The sequence below is a fragment of the Phyllostomus hastatus genome, unplaced genomic scaffold, assembly GCF_019186645.2.
Source record: "Phyllostomus hastatus isolate PE091 unplaced genomic scaffold, TTU_PhHast_1.1 phas_scaffold_129, whole genome shotgun sequence".
NCBI classification, from domain to species: Eukaryota; Metazoa; Chordata; class Mammalia; order Chiroptera; family Phyllostomidae; genus Phyllostomus; species Phyllostomus hastatus.
The window spans coordinates 8,470,057-8,490,484 of NW_025334009.1; the positions used below are offsets into that span (position 1 = coordinate 8,470,057).

General features: G+C 62.8%; 2 protein-coding genes across 5 annotated transcripts; one reads left to right on the top strand and one right to left on the bottom strand.

Annotated features, from left to right (window-relative positions):
- The first annotated feature begins 964 nt into the window (after nucleotides 1-964).
- Nucleotides 965-10,075, top strand: HHATL (hedgehog acyltransferase like). Of its 4 annotated transcripts, none has more exons than XM_045857271.1 (12): nucleotides 965-1,174; nucleotides 2,857-2,974; nucleotides 3,337-3,404; nucleotides 3,898-4,011; nucleotides 4,144-4,338; nucleotides 4,699-4,908; nucleotides 5,288-5,459; nucleotides 5,858-6,002; nucleotides 6,127-6,162; nucleotides 9,036-9,237; nucleotides 9,591-9,732; nucleotides 9,936-10,075. In XM_045857271.1, exons 2-12 carry the CDS (start codon nucleotides 2,869-2,871, stop codon nucleotides 10,058-10,060), a joined length of 1,515 nt encoding a protein of 504 aa, XP_045713227.1. In that variant the 5' UTR covers nucleotides 965-1,174; nucleotides 2,857-2,868; the 3' UTR covers nucleotides 10,061-10,075. The 4 variants fall into 4 exon arrangements, with proteins under 4 accessions (XP_045713227.1, XP_045713225.1, XP_045713228.1 ...); XM_045857269.1 differs by having other exon boundaries at nucleotides 966-1,212; XM_045857272.1 differs by lacking the exon at nucleotides 965-1,174 and adding an exon at nucleotides 1,730-1,858.
- Nucleotides 10,076-10,778: 703 nt separating this feature from the next.
- Nucleotides 10,779-16,899, bottom strand: KLHL40 (kelch like family member 40). Its single transcript, XM_045857268.1, has 6 exons — nucleotides 15,494-16,899; nucleotides 14,071-14,231; nucleotides 13,614-13,721; nucleotides 13,253-13,438; nucleotides 11,741-11,887; nucleotides 10,779-10,915 (listed from the first exon to the last, which is right to left on the bottom strand). Exons 1-6 carry the CDS (start codon nucleotides 16,649-16,651, stop codon nucleotides 10,804-10,806), a joined length of 1,872 nt encoding a protein of 623 aa, XP_045713224.1. The 5' UTR covers nucleotides 16,652-16,899; the 3' UTR covers nucleotides 10,779-10,803.
- Between the last annotated feature and the right edge of the window lie 3,529 nt (nucleotides 16,900-20,428).

A 20,428-nucleotide genomic window follows, 5' to 3' on the forward strand; every position in this document is an offset into this window, starting at 1 on the left:
CCTTCCCACGCCTTGCTCAGGTCCTCCAGGTGCCCCTGCTGGGGCTGGGGGCAGCCCCTCGGAGCCCGTGGCCGGGCTGGGACCAGCAGTGGCTCCGGCACCTGCCCTGTGACCGCAGTCAGGCTTCCAGTCCTGGACCCCAGAGCCTGGCCTGGCACACACATGCGTGAGCAGTTCCTCCATAGGCTCTGAGGCTCTCATCCCCACGGGGGACGATCGGAAGTTCCTGTCCTTGGGGCGGCCCCATCAGTAGGCTGCACGGAGGCTTTGGCTGCCCCTGCCCAGGGTGAGGGTCCTGGCCCCCACCTCACTCCTTCCTCCAAGGGGGCCCAGCTGCTTAGGGACATTGCCATCTACCTCCACCCTGCCATCGAGAGGATGCCAGCCACGCCAAACACCCACTCAAGCCTGGCCAGGTGGCTCTGCTAGCACCCCTCCACCCGGGCAGCTCCCCACGGGACAGGGCTGGAGCACGGGGGTCCCTCGACAACTTCTCTTGTGCCAGTTTGAATCCTAATAGGCAAGGTAGTCCTCCCCCGGACCTGACACCTGGCCATCCAGGACTCTTGGCCCGATGAAATGGACCAGGGCAGGGCAAGATGGTCTGCCCTGGGTCAGCCCTTGGGAGTGCACTTGTAAAGGTGCAGGCTGGGGTTCATGGGGCCGAGCATGAAAGTGTGTGTGTGTGTGTGTGTGTGTGTGTGTGTGTGTGTGGTGCGGGCAGGCATCACAAGCCTGGGGAGACTAGCAGGGGCCACCTGGAAGGCTTCCTGGAGGAGGGGGGTCCAGGCTAGCAGTGAGAGGGAGGCACAGGCTCTACGGACCAGGGGAGGCAGGCTGAAGTGAGGCCCGGGTGTCGCTGTCCGAGCCACCGGCCACCCCCTCCCCTCCTCCCTCCTCCCCCCTCCCCCCGCTGAGATCCTCCCTGCGGCTGGCTCCCCGTGGCCGGCAGCTCTGCAGCACTCGGCTCCGCTCCACGCCCCACTCCGCTCAGCTGCGCTCCAGGAAGGCCACCTCCTCCCTGCCCTCCTCCTCCCCGTCTCCTGCTGTCACCACTCACCTCTCACGGTCTCGAGGGGGTGGGGACCCCAGAGCTGGACCCACTCCACCCTGGCCCCAGAGTCCAGCTGGTCGGACGGACAGACGGTCGGACGCAGGACCCCGGAGCCCTGAGGTGGGCGGTGTGCCAGGGTCCCTCACAGCCTCCTCAAGGTCAGTGCCAGGCGGGGGTGCAGCCACTGTGAGGTCCCTGAGACCTTCAGAGCCCACCCCAGGCTCCTCATCTCAGACCTCAGGTCCCAAAGTGGGCTCTGCCCCCAGGTGTACCTAAGGCAGGCAGGGTCAGGGGATGGGGGGCACCTGTGTGTCCACCAGCTGGCCCAGGGCTGAGGGTCTACTGGGAGAGGTCCCGGGCTGGGGACCGGCTCTGGCCCTGCTCACGGAGGCCTCAGTGGGGACACCCCGCTCGGGCCATGGGGAGCTAAAATTGGAAAGTGGCGAGTGGGAGGCAGCTGACAAAGCTATTTCGCGGGCTCTTCACTGTGCTCCGGTTTCAAGCTCCTGCTCCATTAACCTGATCCTCGGGGCCTCCCTACCCCCACCGCCGACAAGGTGGCGGCCCGGCCCTCCGGCCGGCCCTGCAGAAGCCAGGCCCGCGGCCCCCGGCGTGGGAAGGGGCAGCAGTGGTTGGTCGTCTCTTATCTGTGACTCTGGAGGGGCTCCCTGAGAACACTCCGTCCTGTCCAGGGTCCCGGTTTGGCTGCGTGACCTTGACAGGTCCCCGCGCCTCTCAGGTCCCTGGCCCCTCCATCTGTGTGAGAGGGACAGTGCCGACCTAGGGCAGCCGTTTTCCGGCTCGGTGAGGGACATTTGGGAGGGGTCTGGGGAGGGGGCAACAGAGCGGTGTCTGCTACCTTTTGGCTCAGCCCAGCCTCAGAGGGTGCCGAGACACATTCCTGCCTTTGATTTGGGTGCTAAGCCCGTCACCCAAGGGACCCCTGGGAAGGTCAAGCCTGAGTCAGATAGGAAGGGAATCGGCGCTAGCTGAGATGGCCCAGCAGAACTCCTGGGGACTAAGGAGGCTCTGCTGGAAGGGAGTGGCTAGACTCACCCTGGGCCCGAGACCGGTCAGCACCTTGGACAGCGGCCAGCACCCGCCTGGTGCCCGCCTGGCCCCACTCCCGCTTCCCCAGGGCAGCTCTTCAAATAGCACAGCCCCCAGCCGGCAGCCAGGGCCTGCACACACAGAGCTCCGAGAGGGTGGCCCGGGGCAGCCACCGACACAGGCAGGGCCCAGGGGCAGGGCAGGCTGGGGCTCAAGGGCTGGTTGGGGCAATGGGGGTCAGTGAGAGGCCAGAGGCTTGGTGCTGGGAGGTCACAGAAAGTCAAGGTGGCTCAGGAGGGTAGGAAGTCAGAGGAGGGGGTGGGAGGGGGCGGGGCTTCGTTCGGCACTGAGGGGCAGGGGACCCGGGGGGCCAGAAACAAAGTGCGGTGACGCCAATGGGGATCCTCCACGTGAAGGGCGTCTGAGGCCTTGGCAGGGGCGGTTTGAGCACAGGGTGGGGACCAGCCTCCCGCAAGGTGTGGGGAGTAACTGCAGGTGAGGAAGGCAGGCTGAGGGTGGAGGCTACGCTTGCCGGGTGTCAGCAGGACAGGCGGGAGCCAGGGCAGCGGCCAGGATGACGGGAGGCCTGAGAGGAGTCCGGGGCAGGGGCAGGAGGATGATGGCACAAGACCCCAAGGGGCAAGGGGGCAGTCTCAAGAAGGGGGTCCTCCCCACCTCAGTGGGGACCCTAAGGTGGGGGGCTAGGCAGGGCTGGGGGTCAGCGGTGCCCTCACCCAGTCCGTCTCCCCCAGCCCTTCCAGGCGATGGGCGTCAAGACGGCACTGCCGGCGGCGGAGCTGGGCCTGTACTCTCTGGTGCTGAGCGGCGCCCTGGCCTACGCTGGCCAGGGCCTGCTCGAGGCTTCGCAAGGTAACAGCTGGGGCCCAGGGCAAGGGAGCGGGTCCCTTCTCCTCCTGGGCCCTCGGGGTCCCAACAGCCAGCAAGGCCAGAGACTTAGAGGCTCCAGGCCCAGGGGATGCCCTCGGCCCTGGGGGCTGGGCTGAGCCAGGTACAGGACAGGGAGGCACCTGCAGAGGCTTGACAGGGACCTGGACACAGAGCCAGAGAGAGACAGACAGACAGACAGACAGACTCAGACACACAGGGAGACCCAGAGGGAAGCAGGGGCAAAGGGAGGCTCAGGCTTCCCAGGGAAGGGGCAGCCCTCGCAGGGGCAGGCACAGCCTCGGGGAGGAGGTCCTTCCCCTGAGGCCCCGCACGCTCTGTTCCAGATGGGGCCCACAGGAAGGCCTTCCGGGAGTCTGTGCGGCCGGGCTGGGAGTACATTGGTCGGAAGATGGTAGGTCGTCCACGCCCCGGGGCCCCTGACTAGGGTGCCTGACCCCTGGCACATTTCTCTGACCCCAAACCCTTCCTGAGTCCCCCGCATTCCAGATGTTCAGAGGGCTCCCAGTGGGGAGGGTCTCTGGCTTGAGCCCCTCCTGCCCAGCCCCTGCCCATTTAGGAAATAAATCAGGACGTGCCTTAGCAGTGGCCTCCGGCACCGTCCTTCCCAGGAACAATGCGATCATGCCGGGGTGTCAGGCAACGTGCCGGGAGAGGGGAGCTTTGAGGGGCTGGGCAGCCCGCACGGTGCCTCTCACTCCTGTCTGTCTCACTCCTGTACCTGCCTGGTACTCCCCTCAGAGGGCAAGGCAGGGCCCTCCAGCCGTGGCTCTGCTCTAATGTGTGAGAAGAACACGGGGGCTGGGACAGTGCTGGGACTCTGACCTGCCCGGGGGCCGGCCCACCCCGCCTCTCTGCCCCACCCTAACCTGCCCGGCCCGCCCCAGGACGTGGCCGACTTCGAGTGGGTGATGTGGTTCACCTCCTTCCGCAACGTCATCCTCTTCGCCCTCTCCGGACACGTGCTGTTCGCTAAACTCTGCACCATGGTGGCCCCCCAGGTGAGCATGACCTGAGCCGCCCCAGCCTCCCCCACCAGCCCCTCCTCGGCCGCAGGGGTGGTGGGAAACCCGTGCTAGGGTCCCAGCCCCAGGGGTGTGGCCAGGGCGACGCAGCCTTCTCCCTGCCCACAGCTCCGCTCCTGGATGTACGCCGTGTACGGGGCCCTGGCTGTGGCGGGCACCATGGGCCCTTGGTACCTGCTGCTGCTGCTCGGCCACTGCGTCAGCCTCTATGTGGCCTCGCTCCTGGGTCAGCCCTGGCTCTGTCTGGGTCTCGGCATGGTCAGCCTTGCCTCCTTCAAGCTGGACCCCCTCATCTCCTGGCAGGTGCGCAACAGGGAGGGCCAGGAGTGGTGGGTACAGGGATAGGACCCCAAACGTTTCCCTCATCCAAAGCCCTCACCTCCCAAGTCTTCCCAAGCTGGTCCTCCACTTTCCCAGGCGTCTCCAAGCCTTTGGGCTTGAACTATGCCTTGCCTGCAAGAAGATCACCTCCACCAAGGCAGGGGCGTGTCTAGCTCATTCCCTGCTTTATCCCCCACACGTAACATAAACTGGCCCTGAGCGGCCCATGCTGACCTGCAGGGAGAAGGGACAGGACCAGGCGGGGCCCCAGGGGCAAGCTGGGTGGGCTTCCCACAGACAAGGGGCACCTGGTGAGCCGGCGGCCTGTTCTCTCCCATCCAGAACGGGTTTGTAACGGGCACTTTTGATCTTCAAGAGGTGCTGTTTCAAGGGGGCAGCGGTTTCACGGTGCTGCGTTGCACCAGCTTCGCGCTGGAGAGCTGTGCCCACCCTGACCGCCGCTACTCCCTCGCCGACCTGCTCAAGTACAACTTCTACCTGCCCTTCTTCTTCTTCGGGCCCATCATGACCTTCGATCGCTTCCACGCCCAGGTGAGGGCACACTCCGTGGGCTCCCGGAGCGGGGCTGGCTCCCCCTCTTCAGACAGGGGCTCCGGCCGCTGGTAGGACGCCCAGGGCAGGCCGTGTCCCCATCCTCAGGCATGGCTCCCCTCCTGAGACCCCCAGGACTGGGCCGCATTTCCCTCTGGGTCGGGGATCACAGGGTGGAGACCTGTCTCCTCCCTCAGGCAGGGCCCATCTTCTGCTCAGTGGGGCTCCCGGGACAGGACTGGGTCTTCCCCCCAAGGCAGGGACCCCCCTGGAGTGCCTCCACCCTCAGGCAGGGCTGCCAGGACGGAGCCACGTCGCCCTCACCCCCAGACTCCCAAGCGGTCGGTGACTCCCCGCGGGGACACTTGGCCTCCCCCAGGTGAGCCAGGTGGAGCCGGTGAGGCGCGAGGGCGAGCTGTGGCACATCCGGGCGCAGGCGGGCCTCAGCGTGGCGGCCATCCTGGCTGTGGACATCTTCTTCCACTTCTTCTACATCCTCACCATCCCCAGCGACCTCAAGTTCGCCAGCCGCCTGCCGGACAGTGCCCTCGGTGGGTGCCCAGGGGCCCCGGCAAGGGGTGGGGCCCCGTGCCGTCTGTGCCATCACGGTGTCACTGCTGGGGACACTGACCCCTCAAGGGGCACAGCCCCTTCCTGAGAGCAGGAGCAGGGACTTCTTTGAAATGTGTGGGACTTGTTCGCTCTGTCCCACAAGGCCACACATAAGGGACGGAGCCCTTTCCGCCTCACTGGGGCCTCAGGCTAATCTCCACAGCGGGACGGGGCCTCCCTCGGATGGCCGGGGCCCAGGGAGCGGTCTGGGCAGCAGGACCTCCCCTGGACCTGGGAAGGTCCTGTCGGAAGTGGAGGGCAGCCCACCTAGATCTGGGTGTCTGGGGTGGGGAGGCCGCCGCAACGCCCCCAGGCCGTGACAACACGCTGTCCCCAGCTGGCCTCGCCTACTCAAACCTGGTGTATGACTGGGTGAAGGCGGCTGTCCTCTTCGGCGTCGTCAACACGGTGGCGCGCCTGGACCACCTGGACCCGCCCCAGCCGCCCAAGTGCATCACAGCGCTCTACGTCTTCGCCGAAACGTGAGTGCGGGCAGCCGGGCCACGCCCCGCCCCGCCCCGCCCCGGGCGGCGGGGGGGCCCTCCCCCTGCGTCCCCAGGAGCCCGGCTCCTGGTTGGCTCACACACCGCCGCCCTCCTCCTACAGGCACTTTGACCGAGGCATCAACGACTGGCTTTGCAAGTGAGTTGCGGCGGGCAGGCGAGGAGGCGAGGGGGCGGGGTGAGGGCGGAGTGGGGGAATAGTCATGGGGCAGGTGTTTGCTTGGGCGGTGCCGAGGGTGGTCTATGTTTTAAAAGACCCCCCCCCCCCCACCAGAGGAAGCAGGGAGCGGGGTGAGGCGGTCCTGGCACAGGTCTAGGCGAAAGAGAGGTTTGGGGTTGGGCGGGGCCCTGGAGATGAGAGGAACAGTCGAGCAGAGAGACACAGCAGGCAGCCTGGACGGGACCTGGCGCAGCATCGCAGGTATCCGGAGGGAGAGGGAGATGGCTCCCGGGTTCCTACCTACAGCCTGGGAGGATGGACGGGCGCTTTCCAGAAAGGGGCTCTGTGTGAGCAGTGTCTGGTTGGAGCCTGGCAGCAGGCTCCGGGAGGCGGTTCGGGGAAGTCTGGGGGGCAGATGGAACTCTGAGCTTACAGGGGTGGGCGGCCTTTGGGCCCTAAGTGCCCCCAAGGAGAGGTGAGTCCCAAGGAGAGAAGATAGAGAAGAGAAAAGCAGGGGCAGCCGGGAGTGGGCCTGGAAGAACTCTGGAGGGGGGGGGGCGGGGCAGGGGGGACAGGAGTAAGAACAGGCAGAAAGGACTGAAGGGAGTGGTCATGGGGCAGGGGACAAGGCAGGCCGTGTGACATCCCGGGACTAAGAGAAGCCCATCCAGGTCTGGTGGGGGCAGGGGGGCAGGGGCTGCCGGGGTCAAGGAAGCCAGAGACCGAGCGTTAGTGTTGGTGGCGGTTATTCAGCCTTTCCCCGGAGAGCGGCGCCAGGCGAGGAGTGGGGAGAAACTGAGGAACTGCAGGGGGTTCTGCTGCGGACGACTCCTGGGGGAAGCCTGGTGCTGAAGGGGAAGACGGAGGGGTGGCTGAAGGGGACAGACAAGAAACAGCGGGCCGGCTTGGGTGCGGGGGGCGGGGGGAGTTCCTCCACAGAGAGGAAGAGGCTGGGACGCAGGTCCGAGGGCTGCTGCACGGAGTGAGGTCCCTGAGGAGGGAGAAGGAGCCGGAGCCGGGGAGGAGGAGGAAGAGAAGCCGGCGTGCTGCGGACGCCGGGTTGGCTCGGGCGGAAGGGTGAGGGGTCCCACCTGAAGGCTCTGGCGTGCTCCATGAAGTGAGAGTCAAGGTCATCCGCTGAGAGACGCAGGGTTGGGGGCCTGGAGGGCGGTGGCATCTGTGTGTCTTCCGCCCTCCTGCTTAGAACACCCCCCCCCCCGCAACTCCCACTCATACTGGGCACAGAGAGATGAGGGTGGCGTGTCCACTGCAGAGCACGGGGAAGCTGCCTGGAGAAAACCGGGCATTCAGGGCCCACGCGGGTTGGAGGTAGCGGATTTATGTGGAGGTGCGGGTTTCCCCATCAGCGCTCAGCTTCTGGGGTGCAGGTGAGGAGGAAGTGGGCGGCTGGCCTCTCCCAGATGGCTGAGAAATACGGGGTTTTAGGTTAGCTGTGACAGTGACTCAGGGGTCACGAGATGAGGAAGGGTGGGTGTTCATGAGACGGGAGAGCTGGAACTGGGGGGCCAGGCCAGGAGCGGCTGGGCAGAGCACTGGAATGAGTGAAATTTCAGATGGTGACCAAGTTGGGGTGTGGCCACGGGAGTGGGCAGCTGAGGTGGAGTGGGAAAGAAACCGTTGGCGATGAGGAGCTTCAGGTCGTTACCCAGTGGGTCTCCTACTGAATTTATCTAACCAATGTTTTTGAAGCACCTACTATGTGCCAGACACTGTTCTGGCCACTGGGGATACAGTCGTGAACACGGCAAAGTCCCCGAACTCATGGGGCTTTCAGTCTAGCGGGGAGAAACACACCACACACAGGCAAACAAGCACATACACGACTTTAGAAAGTGGCACGTGTTATGAGAAAAACAGAACAGCATCATGGGTAGAAGCCGGCCACAGCGTCTGGGCAGAACTCCGGGAGACGCTATTTGAATGGAGATGTGAGAGAAGGGGATCTGGCGAACGTAATTCAAGATAGAGGGGAAAAAAGCGCACAGGTCTCGAGGCAGGAACCTGCTGCGTCTGAGGGTCAGAATGGCGGGTGCTAGCGTCCAGGGGGCAGCAGACGCCAGAGGACACGGAATCTCTTAGCTACGGCAAGGAGGTCAAGTTTATTGTAGTTACAGTGCAGAGAGGTATCGGGAGAGGGTTTGATGGTGGAAGTGATGTGACCCCAGGCACCCTCTTAGAAGATGCCTCTAGCTGCTGTGTGGGGAACAGAGGGCAGGGGGCGAAGGCAGAGGCAGGGGGACGAGTTAAGAGACGTGGGACAATCTCCGTGCGAGGAGAGGTTGCCTGGACGAGCGTGGCCGTGTGGAGGTGGTGAGCCGCGGTCAGGGCTGGGTGGAGCCCTTAGGCTTTGCTGGCAGGGATGCGGCTGGAGATGGGAACTGGGAATCCAAGGTGGCACTGAGGCCCCTGGCCTGCCACGGAATGCATGGTGGTGTCGCTGACCGAGACGGGGACGAAGTGGGCTTGGGCAGGGACGGGGGAATCTGTCGTTCAAGGGAGATGTCTGGGGACAGTTGGGTAGTCGAGACCGGAGGAGACTGGGCTACAGACGCCGATGCCGGGCTCAGCACGGAGACCGTTGTCGGAGCTGTGGGTCTGCGGGAGACCTCTGGGGGACTGCGTGGACGCAGCTGGAGGGCAGCTGGAGCTCCAGGCGGAGCGCCCCGCATTCTGATGCTGGGAAGAGGGCGAGACGCCACCCGTGGGTGGGGATGTTGAACGTGCCCGGGTGACTGCATGGGGGAAGGCTGTCCCTGTCGTGCGTCCTTTGCCTGTGCCCCGCCCGCCCTCTCCCACACTGCCACCGGTCCCTTCTCCCGCCTCTCCCGCAGGTACGTGTACGACCACATTGGTGGGGACCACTCTGCCATGATCCCGGAGCTGGTAGCCACAGTGGCCACCTTTGCCGTCACCACTCTGTGGCTTGGGCCTTGTGAGATTGTCTACCTGTGGTCAATCCTTAACTGCTTTGGCCTCAACTTTGAGCTCTGGGTGCAGAAGCTGGCGGAGCGGGAGCCCCTGGCACGCATCGAGGTGAGCAGAGAGGGGCTGGGCGCTGTTGCTCTCGGAGGGCTTCCAGCCACGCTTGGTCCCCAGTCCAGAACTCTCACCGCCGCCCGCCCTCCTGGCTGTCAGGACAATGGCTCACCCTGTGGGCATCCGGCCCTCCGTACCGTCTGTGGGGCGTGGCACACTCAGGCCTGGCCACGTTGGTCAGGGCGCTGCCCTCTCTCCAGACCTCAGTTTCCCCACCTTTAGCAATGACGGAGAGCTGACCCGGGACTCTCCGAGACCTCAGGGACCACGTGGGCAAGACCTCTGACCACCCATGTCCTCTTTCCCCTGGGCCTCTTGCCGCACGGACCATGCATTTCTGGACTGGGCAGGCCTCTCTGTCGGAGCAGATGTCCCGCAGGGTCCGGGCCGTCTTTGGGGCCATGAACTTCTGGGCTATCATCATGTACAACCTCGTAAGCCTGAACAGCCTGGAGTTCACAGAGCTGGTTGCCCGGCGCCTGCTACTCACAGGTGAGGGCCAGAGGGGAGGGGGATACAGGCAACATCCTGGAGGGCTGACCTTTTGAAATGTCCCCATTTCCCCCCAACTCCCCAGGGACTCAGTAGGGAGGGCTGGTCCAGCGGGAGAGGCACGGGAAGAGAAGAGTCACTGATCGGCAGGGGGTGGGGGGGGGCGGTCTGCCCCCAGGCTTCAGTGACCTCTTCCTGCCCAGGGTTTCCCCAGACCACGCTGGCCGTCCTGTTTGTCACCTACTGTGGCGTTCAGCTGGTGAAGGAGCGAGAGCGGGCCCTGGCGCTGGAGGAGGAGCAGAAAGAGGACAAACTGAAGCCCGAGTAGGTGGGAGGGGGCGGGGGCAGCTCTGCTCAGCTGTGCCGGGGCCCAGGCCAGGCCGGGCCAGATGGGGCCTGAGCGAAAGAATAAAAGACTTTTCTACCACAGTCTGGCTGCTCCCTCCCTGCCCTTTCCCCAGCATTCCCCTGGCTCCTCGTCTGTGCCGGATGGGGAGCCGGGGGTTCTGGGCCTCAGGGAGAGGGTCAAGCCCTCGGTGCCTGCAGCGTGTGGAGGAGACACCCACGTGGAGGGCCGAGACCACCAACCTGGGTACCCCAAAAGCTGAATGTTAAAGCCCCGAATCTTCAAACTAGCTGATCACTGTCTCGGAGCACCTGCTTCCAGACCCTGAGCGGCCGGATCAGAAGGCACTTTATTCTTCTCAGGAAAGAAGACTTATCTGTGCTGCAGGGAGCTCTTGGTGGGGCACTCCCCCTGTGACAGGCGAGGACTGGCCCCTGTGGGGAAGTCACTGGCACACGCGGCCAGGCCACCTGGGGGGTGGGGCAGGGCCAGGATGCAGCCTGGGATGCGTCCTTGTGTGTCTGGCTCAAGGACCAAGAACACAGGCGGGCGACGTGGAGACACCGGAGGAGTTCTTCGTCCCAGCTCCGAGGCCAGGGCTGGCAGCGTTACCTTCCCTGACTGAAGCAGATCCAGGGGGGCTCGGGCCCCTCCCAGCCTCCTCCCTGGAGCCCCCAGAAGGCCTGGCCCATGAGGGCGGCGGGGTGCAGACCCTCCGGGGCCGGTCACATCTTGGTCAGGCGCAGCACGTTGAGCCGCACAGGTACGAAGGTGGCGCCGTTGGCGTAGGCAATCTCCCGCAAAACACCTTCCCACTTCTTCTCGTCCTCATTATATCTGGGGGGTGGGGCAGGGACGCGGAGCTTGGTCAGCAGAGTTCAGAGGGAGGCCCAGCAGGGAGGGGTGGCTGGGAGCACTAGGTCCACTCTTGAGGAGTCCCCCTGGCCCCAGCTCTGGAGAATGGTCCGCTCCTGGAGGGGGCCCCCACAAGGCCCACCCCTAAAGAACAGCCACCGCACATTCCAGGAAGGGCCACCTCCCTCCAGCAAAGTCTACCTCTTTCCTGGAGGCGTAGAATTTCCCCACCCAGCCCTCCAAGAAGTGCCGCCCCCACCGTCACTCTCCCAACAGCACTGCCCCCCGGGGGCTGTCTGCCTGCGGCAGTGGGGATACGGGAAGGTTTGGAAGCTGCCCCAAGTGGCCGAAACCTCTGCCCTCCATCCCCAGGAAGGACCAGCCATGGAAAGCAATGGCTCTCCAAGGCTGGGGTCCAGCAACTTCTCAATCCTGGCCCGGCGCTCCCCCACCCCTGAGCATCCAGGAGGGAAGGGAGAGGGAAGGCCTGGCCGCCTCTCCAGGGCCCCTCTGCTTTGGGACCTGTTTCCGTGGGTCTGCGCCCTGAGCTTGGGGTCGGCTCCCGACTGTGACACTGTTGGGGTCCCACAGTGGGGCATGGTGTCCTGTGTGCAAGCTCAGACTTGCCCAACCACACGGAGAGAACCAGGGCTGAAGAGGGGCTGCTGTCCCGCCTCCTGGGACTTGGGGAAGAGCCACAGGCTCTGGCCCCAGAGGAGCCTGCCGGGGGTCCTCCCTGCAGCCACGGTGCTGTGGGCCACCAGCCTTGCTCCTGACTCCGCCCCGCCTCCCTGGGGCCCGGCTCACCTCCAGATGTCAGTGAGCTCTGTGGGGACCAGCTCCCCGGACTCAGTCTCCAGAGTGGCGAAGCCACCGATGGCGTACAGGGTGCCCGCCAGGCTGACCAGGCTGATGGAGCTGCGCTCCTGCGGGAAGGCCTCAAAGGACGCCCACCTGGGGGGTGGGGTGAGGAGGTGAATCATCAGGGGGGCTTCAGCAAGCCCAGCGCCAGGCCCACCCTGCACCCACAGCCTCAGCCGCACCCCCCTGAAATCAACTGCCCCCCAGGCTTGCAGGCTCTCGGCACAACCTCCCGTTTGGGACCTCCTTAGGAATGTCCACCTGGGGCCCCTGCCAGGGCCTCAGGGTGTCCCAACGCTCTTTCCCTCCCCCTTCCCGCTGGTCTTCGCTTCCTTCCCCATCCTCTCTGCCCCTCCCACTTCCCTTCACTGGCCCTTTGGCACGCCATCCAGCCTGCCCTGAGATCCACGGTGGACCTATCTCCCCGGTGTCCCTCTCACTCCTGACCCAGTTCCCACTGGCTAGCTCAGAGGCCTTCGAGCTCCCGACCCCTTGGACTCCTGCCCGGCCCCCTTCTCCCTCCGTCCAATCAGTCCCCTCCCGGTTCCTGTTGAGCCCTCCCCTCCACCGTCACAAAGGGCTGGCGGGTCCCCCCCACCCCCCTACAGGGCTTGGCAGTCCAGGCCCAGCACCCACGCCCCTTGCATTTTAACATGATCTCCCAGAGATCCGTGGGCATGTGACAGTGTGAGAAGCCCTGGCCTACAGCTTTCTGCGGGGCACCCCCTCTGCCCCTTCCCCTCTGCAACCCCATCCCTGGGCCACCAGCACGTCTTGCTATAAAGCAGCACCCCTGCCTCCTGGGAAATTCCTGACGTCATCTCTGCATCAGCCGTCATCTCTGCATCAGCCGTCAAGAGGCCTTTTAGTAAAACCCACCGGAAGCATTGCATTGCCCCCGGGGCTAAAGTTCTCCACTGTTGCCTCTGCAGCCCCAGTACCCGCCTCCCCACCTCCTTCCACCCTCCACACTCCGTCCAGCCGGAGCAATAGCCTTTGCTGTTTTGTCCTAACTGCCTCGGCGCCTACCTTCCTTTGCCCGGGCATCCTTCTCCCACCCCAGCGGTTTCTTCCTGACCCCCCAGGGCCAGGCAGCTGGGTCACCGCTGCAGCCCCAGTCCCAGGCCAGTGCCTGGTGTGAGTCTCTGCGTGAGAAACCTGGCATCTTGCACCCCACCCCCGAGGAGCTCTCTCCTGCAGGCCAGGCTGGCCAGAACCCTTGCCCCGCCTTGGGGGGAAGCCCACCTCACTGCTGATCAGGGGCAAGGGGCTATTTCTGTGCTGATGTCCAAGCTGAACTGTGAAAACCCAAGGCAGGGGCTATGCTTCCCTCTGGGGCTGACCCAGACAGGGCCAGCATAGCCCCACAGCCACACAGCCAGGGGTTACAGTGAGACCCCCGGTCCCTGGCTGTCCTGCCTGGGGCAGGGAGGGGAGACAGGAGTCAAGGGGCCGTACTTGTTGTCCGGGATGCTGTACACCTCCACTGAGCTGGTCAGCCCCGTGTCTGTGACCCCAGCAGCCACAAAAATGCGGCCATCGTGGATGGTGGCCCCGAAGAGTGACCGAGCAGTCTGCATGGGAGCCAGCTCCTTCCACTCGAACTTCTTAGGGTCGTAGACGCACATCTTATTCAGGCACTTCCTGTGGGGGTTGGGGGGGGGCGTTCAGTGAGAGGGAGGAAGCAGGAGCAGAGCCCCCACCCTCCCTTGGCCCCGCCCCTAAGGCTGCAGCCCCGCCTCCCTGGGCAGCCGGGGCAACACCGCTCCGGTCTAACCTGCCGCCCTGCTGCTGCGCTCACTCCAGGCCTGAGCCTCACCTGTTGCTGCCTTTGCCGCCAATGACGTAGACAAGGTCCATGTGGGAGAGCACCGCGTGGCCGTACACGGTGTAGGGCAGCGGGTCCGACTCACCCCATTTGAACGACCTGGAGTGGGGGGGGGAGGAGAGGGTGAGCGCACTCAGCCCCTGTCTCTGCATCCACCCACCCCCCAGTACGGATCCCGTATTCGGGGTGCACTCGGCAGATTACCGGAACTCCCCAGGCCTCTCATTTCTTCGCTCTCGTCCCACCTGCCAATCGCGCGCCCCTCCCCTCCCCTCCCTCCCCCTCCCTCCCCTCCCCTCCCCTCCCTCCCTCCCCTCCCCTCCTCCCTCCCCTCCTCTCCCTCCCTCCCCTCCTCCCTCCCCTCCCTCCCTCCTCCCCCTCTCCTCCTCCGTCTGGGCCTCCAGGCTCCCGCCCACACGGGGCGGCCCCGCCCCCTGCCCGCGCTCACAGCCTGTCGTAGCACATGACCGAGTCCAGGCTGCGTTCCCCGTCCTTGAGCTCCCGGCCGCCGACCACGTAGATGGAGTTGAGAGCCTCTCCCAGGCCGAAGAGGCAGCGCGGCGAGGGCAGCGGCGGCATCCCCAGCCAATCTGAGTCCAGGTGGTCAAACTGCGGACCCGGGGTGCAGTCAGCTACCGCCTCCCCCATGCCCGCAGCTCCAGCCCCGGCGCAGCCCCTCCCCGCCACCCTGGGTCACAGAGAAGTCCAAGCCTCCGGGTAGGGCCAGCAGGGCCTGGAGGTGGTGTCTGGAGACATCGCCCCTCCACCTTTCAGGCTGAGAACTACCTAGCCCGGCAACCCCCCGAGATGCCTCCCAGCTTCCGAATACGCAGGTGCCCGGAGGTCCCCATTACAGTACCAGGACCGGCCAGCTCTGCGATCCACCCCGTCCCCCTGCACGGCAAGGGCCTCTGAGATCCACCCCGTCCCCCTGCACGACCAGCCCAAATGCAGCCAGTCCTGCCACTCGCCCCTGAAAACCTAGAGTGTACGTCTGTCGCCCTGTCCATCTGGACGGTCTTATAACAACAACACTAGTGGCTGATGTTTCTGAAAAGTTTCCCGAGGGCTGAGCCCCGCGCAGATGAACACCTTATACCCACCATTTAACCTTGAAACGACCTTGTCAAGCAGGAAGGATAACACCCCCATTTACAAACGGAGGCCCAGAGAGACTCAACCATGATGTGCCCACCTGTGCTGGTGACTGGTGGACCTGCCCCCGCCTCCCAGCCTGATCCCGGCACCAGGCTCCTCCTCGGCCCTCTCGCTCCTGGCCTCCCGGAGTGCACCACTCCTTGGGCTCCTTCCCCACCCCACTCCCTTCCAGGTTTCCAAATTCCAGCCTGGCTCACACCCACATGGTCACTAGGAAGCCATTTCTGCCCTCTGAGATCCTGTCACACCACAACTTGGACTGGGCACCCCGCTCTACTGGACCTTCCGGGGCCTCAGTTTCCTCATCTGTGTAATGGGAGGGCTAGGCAGGATGGTCCCTTGGGACACTGTCTTCTACGGGCCAGTGCCCGCCTACGCAAAGGCCCTGCCCAGAACCGGCTCTGACCTGGCTCCTCCTCCACGCAGTGCCTGACCCCGCCCCCTGTGCAGGGCTAGAGCCCCCAGCACATCAGACCATCCTGGGGCTGTCCTCCCCAAAACAGAGACACTGAAGTTAGGTGGCTCATTGTCCACTGCCTGTGACTGTCTTCAGCTGAGGCAAGGGCCTGTTGTTGAACCTCCCTGGTCTACAGCTCACCCTAGACCAATGACATTGACCAACGAGTAGACACAGGTCTCTCCTGGGCCTCAGGGCTGACCCCAGTGCCCAGCACCCAGCGCTGGCCACCCCCCTCCCAGGGCTGGCCAGGCACCTGCAAGAAGTAAGCACTCATGGGGTCCTCTTTGTTGTCCTCATTGTAGAAGAGGCCCCCGGCCACGAAGACCTGGTTCTCCTTCGTCACCAGGCTGACGTGGTTCTTGGGGATCTGGGTGGAGAGGGAGGCGCAGTAACACTCATTGGCCGCCGGGTCGTAGGCCACGGCGCCCTCCTCACTGATCATGAAGATGAGGTCCTGCAGGAACATGCCAAAGCGCAGAGTGTCGTTGAGGATGCCGGGAAGGATACGCTCCTCCTCCTCGTCCTCCTGCGCCTTGACTTCACCCGCGCCCTTGTCAGTCGCCGTGGCCCCAGCTGCCTCCTTCCCCTTCTCTTTCTTCTTCTTGCGCAGCATGGTGATGCGGCCCTCGTGGGCATCCTTCACCATCTGCACCTTTCGCAGCAGCTCGGGCTGGGCCCGCACGAGAGGGTGGCGCTCCACGCGGCTCTCCAGGAAGGCGCGTGGCAGCAGGCGAAAGCGCACGCTCTCGAAGACGGTGGGCAGCGCACGCTGGCGCTCGGCCTTGGCCTCGGCGTCGCCGCTGGCCGCCCACCGCATCACGGCCTCAAACACAGCCTCCTCCTTCTCCACGTTGAGACCGTCGCTGGAAATGATGGCAATGAGCTCGTCTGCCGAGAGCCCGAGGAAGTCATTGTCGCGCGACACGAGCGAGAACCGCGCGCAGATGAAGTCCCGGGCGGCCACGGCCAAGCGCGCGCAGTCGAGCAGGAGTCCCAGACGGAAGACCGCCAGGCAGTTGGAGAGACACAGGCGCTTCTGCAGGAAGGACACGCAGATGGTGAAGATGGACGGGATCTGGAAGCGGTGCGCCGCGGCGAACAAATCCTGCACGCTCGCCTCATCCAGCGAGATCTCCGACGTGTACAAGTAGTGCAACACCTGGGCCACCACATCGGGGGACACCTCCTCCAGGCGCAGCTCGCCCGCCTGCTCCGGCTCTGCCAGGAAGCGCGCCCGGAAGTAGGGGCTGCAGGCGGCCAGCACCAGGCGGTGGCACGGGAACTCGCGCTCACCCACCCGCACCACGCAGTCCAGGAACTTGCCGTGGTCCAGCATGTCCTTGAGCCCGTCCTGCAGGAGCGTCTGCTGGTACAACCGCTGCTCCTCCGCCTGCTCCAAGCCCAGTGCCATGGCGGGTGGCCTAGGGTGCGGCGACCGAGGGTGCCAGAGGCCTCCTCTTCACTCCCTGCTTTCCTGCTGGGTTGTGCTTGGTCTACGCAGCTGTCTTCTTGGGGCTATATATAGAGGTGGGCCCGGCCCTGTAAGGAGAGCTGCCTGGCCTCCTGCACATGACGCAGAGGGGACAACTGGGCAGAGGCCCCCTCCCAGAGCAGCCTTGACTCAGCCCCTGGGGCTCATGGGATGGGAGTGGGGTTTCTGGGCCTTCCTGGAAAGATGAGGGCTTCACTGCCTCATTTCTAAATGGGGCACTGGATGGCTTTGACTGCGTTCCTTGGTTGGGCAATGCTCCTCGGGGGAGGGGGTGACCCAGCCTCCACCCCTGACATCAGGGAGGGGCAAGAATGGGAGTCCCACTTCCCCTGTCTCCCTGACTTCACACCTTCTGGGTCTTTCCACCAGGTGCCTCTATCTTCCTCTCCGGAGTACATTTCACTCCAGCCACCTCTGGATACAATGTGCTTAGATTTTGTGCTCAGTGAACTTGAGCGTGGCATCCACTCATTAGGGACCTTGTTGTCCCACCTTTAAAATGAAAAGGTCTGTCCTGGCTGGCGTAGCTCAGTGGATTGAGCGCGGGCTGCGAACCAAAGTGTCGCAGGTTCGATTCCCAGTCAGGGTACATGCCTGGGTTGCAGGCCATGATCCCCAGCAACCACACATTGATGTTTCTTTCTCTCTCTCCCTCCCTTCCCTCTCTAAAAATAAATAAATAAATAAAATCTTTAAAAAAGAAAAAAAAAAGAAAAGAGAAGGTCTTTCCCAACTTCTGCCCCAGCTCAGATACCCTCCTTCCACTGCGCAAGAACGTGCCTTAGGTGGACTAGGTGACCGCTTTTCTGTGGAGCCTGGGGCAGGGCAGGTCCCTCCGTTGAGCCTCAGTTTCCCCTCCTACCCAGTGAGGAGGTGGAGGGCTGAGACTCGGAGGGTGGCAGCCTGTTCTGCTGAGGCTCGGAGCCACTGAGGTTCTGTGTTCCTAGGAGCACACAGCCACAGGGCTTTAACACTGGGAGGTATCAGACATGCTGGGAGATGGATTTCCTAGAATTTGACTGTTCTAGGTGTTCACCCCCCCCACCCCCAGGTTTTAACATACCGGGGGAATGACATTCTGGACTTCAGTGTTCAAACAGTGACGCCCTAAGAGTTTAATATTCCAGGACTTCAGCTGTCTATGCTCGTTGGTCTTAGTCCGTTCTTGGCTTGGCCTGAGCCGGCTTGGCCTGGCCTGCCTGGCCCTGGGGCCCCTGTCCCCTGTCTACAGTCTAGGGGACCAAGGTGGAGACCCAGGGCAGCCAGGCCCTATGCCCATGCTGCTCTGGACTCCTGACCAGCCCCCCTTTGCATACACAGCAGCCTCTGCCACCAAGATTAACTTGTTCCCAGCGTGCCGGAGGCTGCAGCTGTGGGTTAAATTTAGCCCCCTGGACACTGGCGAGAACTGTTATGGGGCATTCTCCCATCGTTCCTCTGAGTCACTTGTTTATAATCTCCGGCTCTGGGGGTGGAGGGATTGGAGAGGGGACCTCAGGCTGGGTCAGGACTGAGTCACCTCCCCTTTTGTGAGCTCAGTGGTGTCACTGCCTGTCCCTCCTGAGCAGTGCTTTTGACTGTTGTTCGGTCACCCCACCAGCAGGTCCCAGAGGGCGCAGCACCCGGGAAGGTCCTGGAGGCGGTCCTATCCGTCGTGCAGAAAGGACAAGGAAGGCAAGCGGTGGGCTTCCAACCCAGCCCTGGATTGCAGGGCCCTTCCAACAAGTCCTGTCAGGACACAAGGCTCTGAGAGGCTCCGCGACTTGGCCAAGTCACACAGCTGACAAGTAGCCCGGTCAGGACTCAAAGGGGACCTGCCTACCTCTGAGGGCTTACGGCTCCCCACAAATTAGCAACAGCAAGGCCAACATCAAAAAGGTCCATTAATCATAGTCTCATTTTCCAAAGACCAGCACAGAAGGTACTGGCTGAACACTGAACTTATATTTACCAAGTGACTGCACGATGTATTTTTAGATTATGATGAATCCCATAGTGCTCCCTCCCTACCAGGCATTCCACTAGAATATATATATGTATACACACACGGTTCATTCATTCACGGAGCATCTGCTGGGAATTCAGCAGTGAGCGCATCAGGCAAGACTTCCTGTCTTCGTGGAGCTTCCATTCAGCCGGGGGTGGGGAGAAAGACAGCAACGAATAAATAGTTATACAGCATGTCCACCGGTGATAACTGCTCCGGTGACAAACAGCAGGAAACAGAGTGTGGGGAGTGACGGATGGAGGTGGTAACGATGTCGGGTGGAGTGGGCAGGATGGACATGACATTTGAGCCGTGGGAAAGGGGGGTTCCCGGCCAGGGCACCGCTGGAGCAAATGTCCTGAGGCAGGAAGCTGCCTGGCTCCTCCCAGGAACAGCAGGAGGTGAGGCTGGGAAGATGAGGGCAGCGAGGAAAGGGTGAGGGGGCCGTGCAGGACCACGGGCCATTTCCCCCTCCGTGACATGGGGAGCCGCTGTTTATGTTTTTGTTCTAATTAGGGGAAATGCGAACACACACACGAGTAGAGAGACCAGTAGACTGAACTGCCGTGTACCCATTAGGCACTTCAACAACCGTCGGGTCATGGACGGTCCTGTGTCACCTCTGCCGCACGCACTCTGTGAGCCACCAGGGAGAGGCCCGAGGGCCGGGTGTGGGCGTAGAAGACAGAGGGAGACCTCATCCCTCCACTACTTTTCGTTGAATCAAAGGACAATGTCGTCTCACTTCATCCTTTTAAGTTTTACTCATTTGATCTTAACTCCCAAATCATGAGGTGGGTATTAGACATGGACATTTACATGGCCAGCAAATAGGGATCTCTCATATGTTGTTTTTAAACAATAAACTGTGCATATGGAGAGTATACCATTTGACAGGTTTTGACGTGTGTGTATATACACCTGTGAAACCGCCACCGCAATCAAGGGAGAGGACATATCCTTCACCTACATGTCGCCTCGTGGGGCTGGCGACACTGGGCACCTGGCCTGGGGGACCCCCTCTGTTCTCTCAGGCAGCAGAAACAGAAACAAGTGGCAAATGAAGTTGTCATTGGAACCTCAGCCCACAGAAGTCGACCTGGGCCTGCTAGCTAAACCTAAGCAAGGCAACTGCTTGTTTAAAAAAAAAAAAAAAAGAACCCAGAGTCTTCTAACATAATAGTCAAGATATCCGGGATGCAATAAAAAATCACCCGTCATAATAAGAACCAGAAAAGTCACAACTCCGACGTGGGAAGAATCAATGGACAGCAACACTGAGGCGAGTCCGACGCTGGGACTATCTGCCGGGGGTTGTAACGTGGCCACGGTCACAGTGCTTCCACCATGAGTCACACGGCCTCTCGAAACAAGTTTGTAGAAATGGAAAATCTCAGCAAAGACGTGGGAGTTACGCAGAAGAACCAAGTGGAATTATAGAACCGAAAAATGAAATAACAGCGATAGAAACGTGCTGGGTGGCCTCAGTAGGACGGGGTGGGGAGGGTGGCAGAGGGCAAAGGCAGTGCCTGTGGGGACAGATGAACAGGGCGTCCCCGCTCTGAAGCACAGAGGGGGCGTGGAGTGAAACACAGAACCTGAACGGCACCGCGGGCCCGAGAGACAAGAACAAAGGCTCTCACGTTGGCATTGTAAGGCCCCAGAAGGAGAGGAGAGGCTGAAAACGTCCAAAATCTGGTGAAAGACAC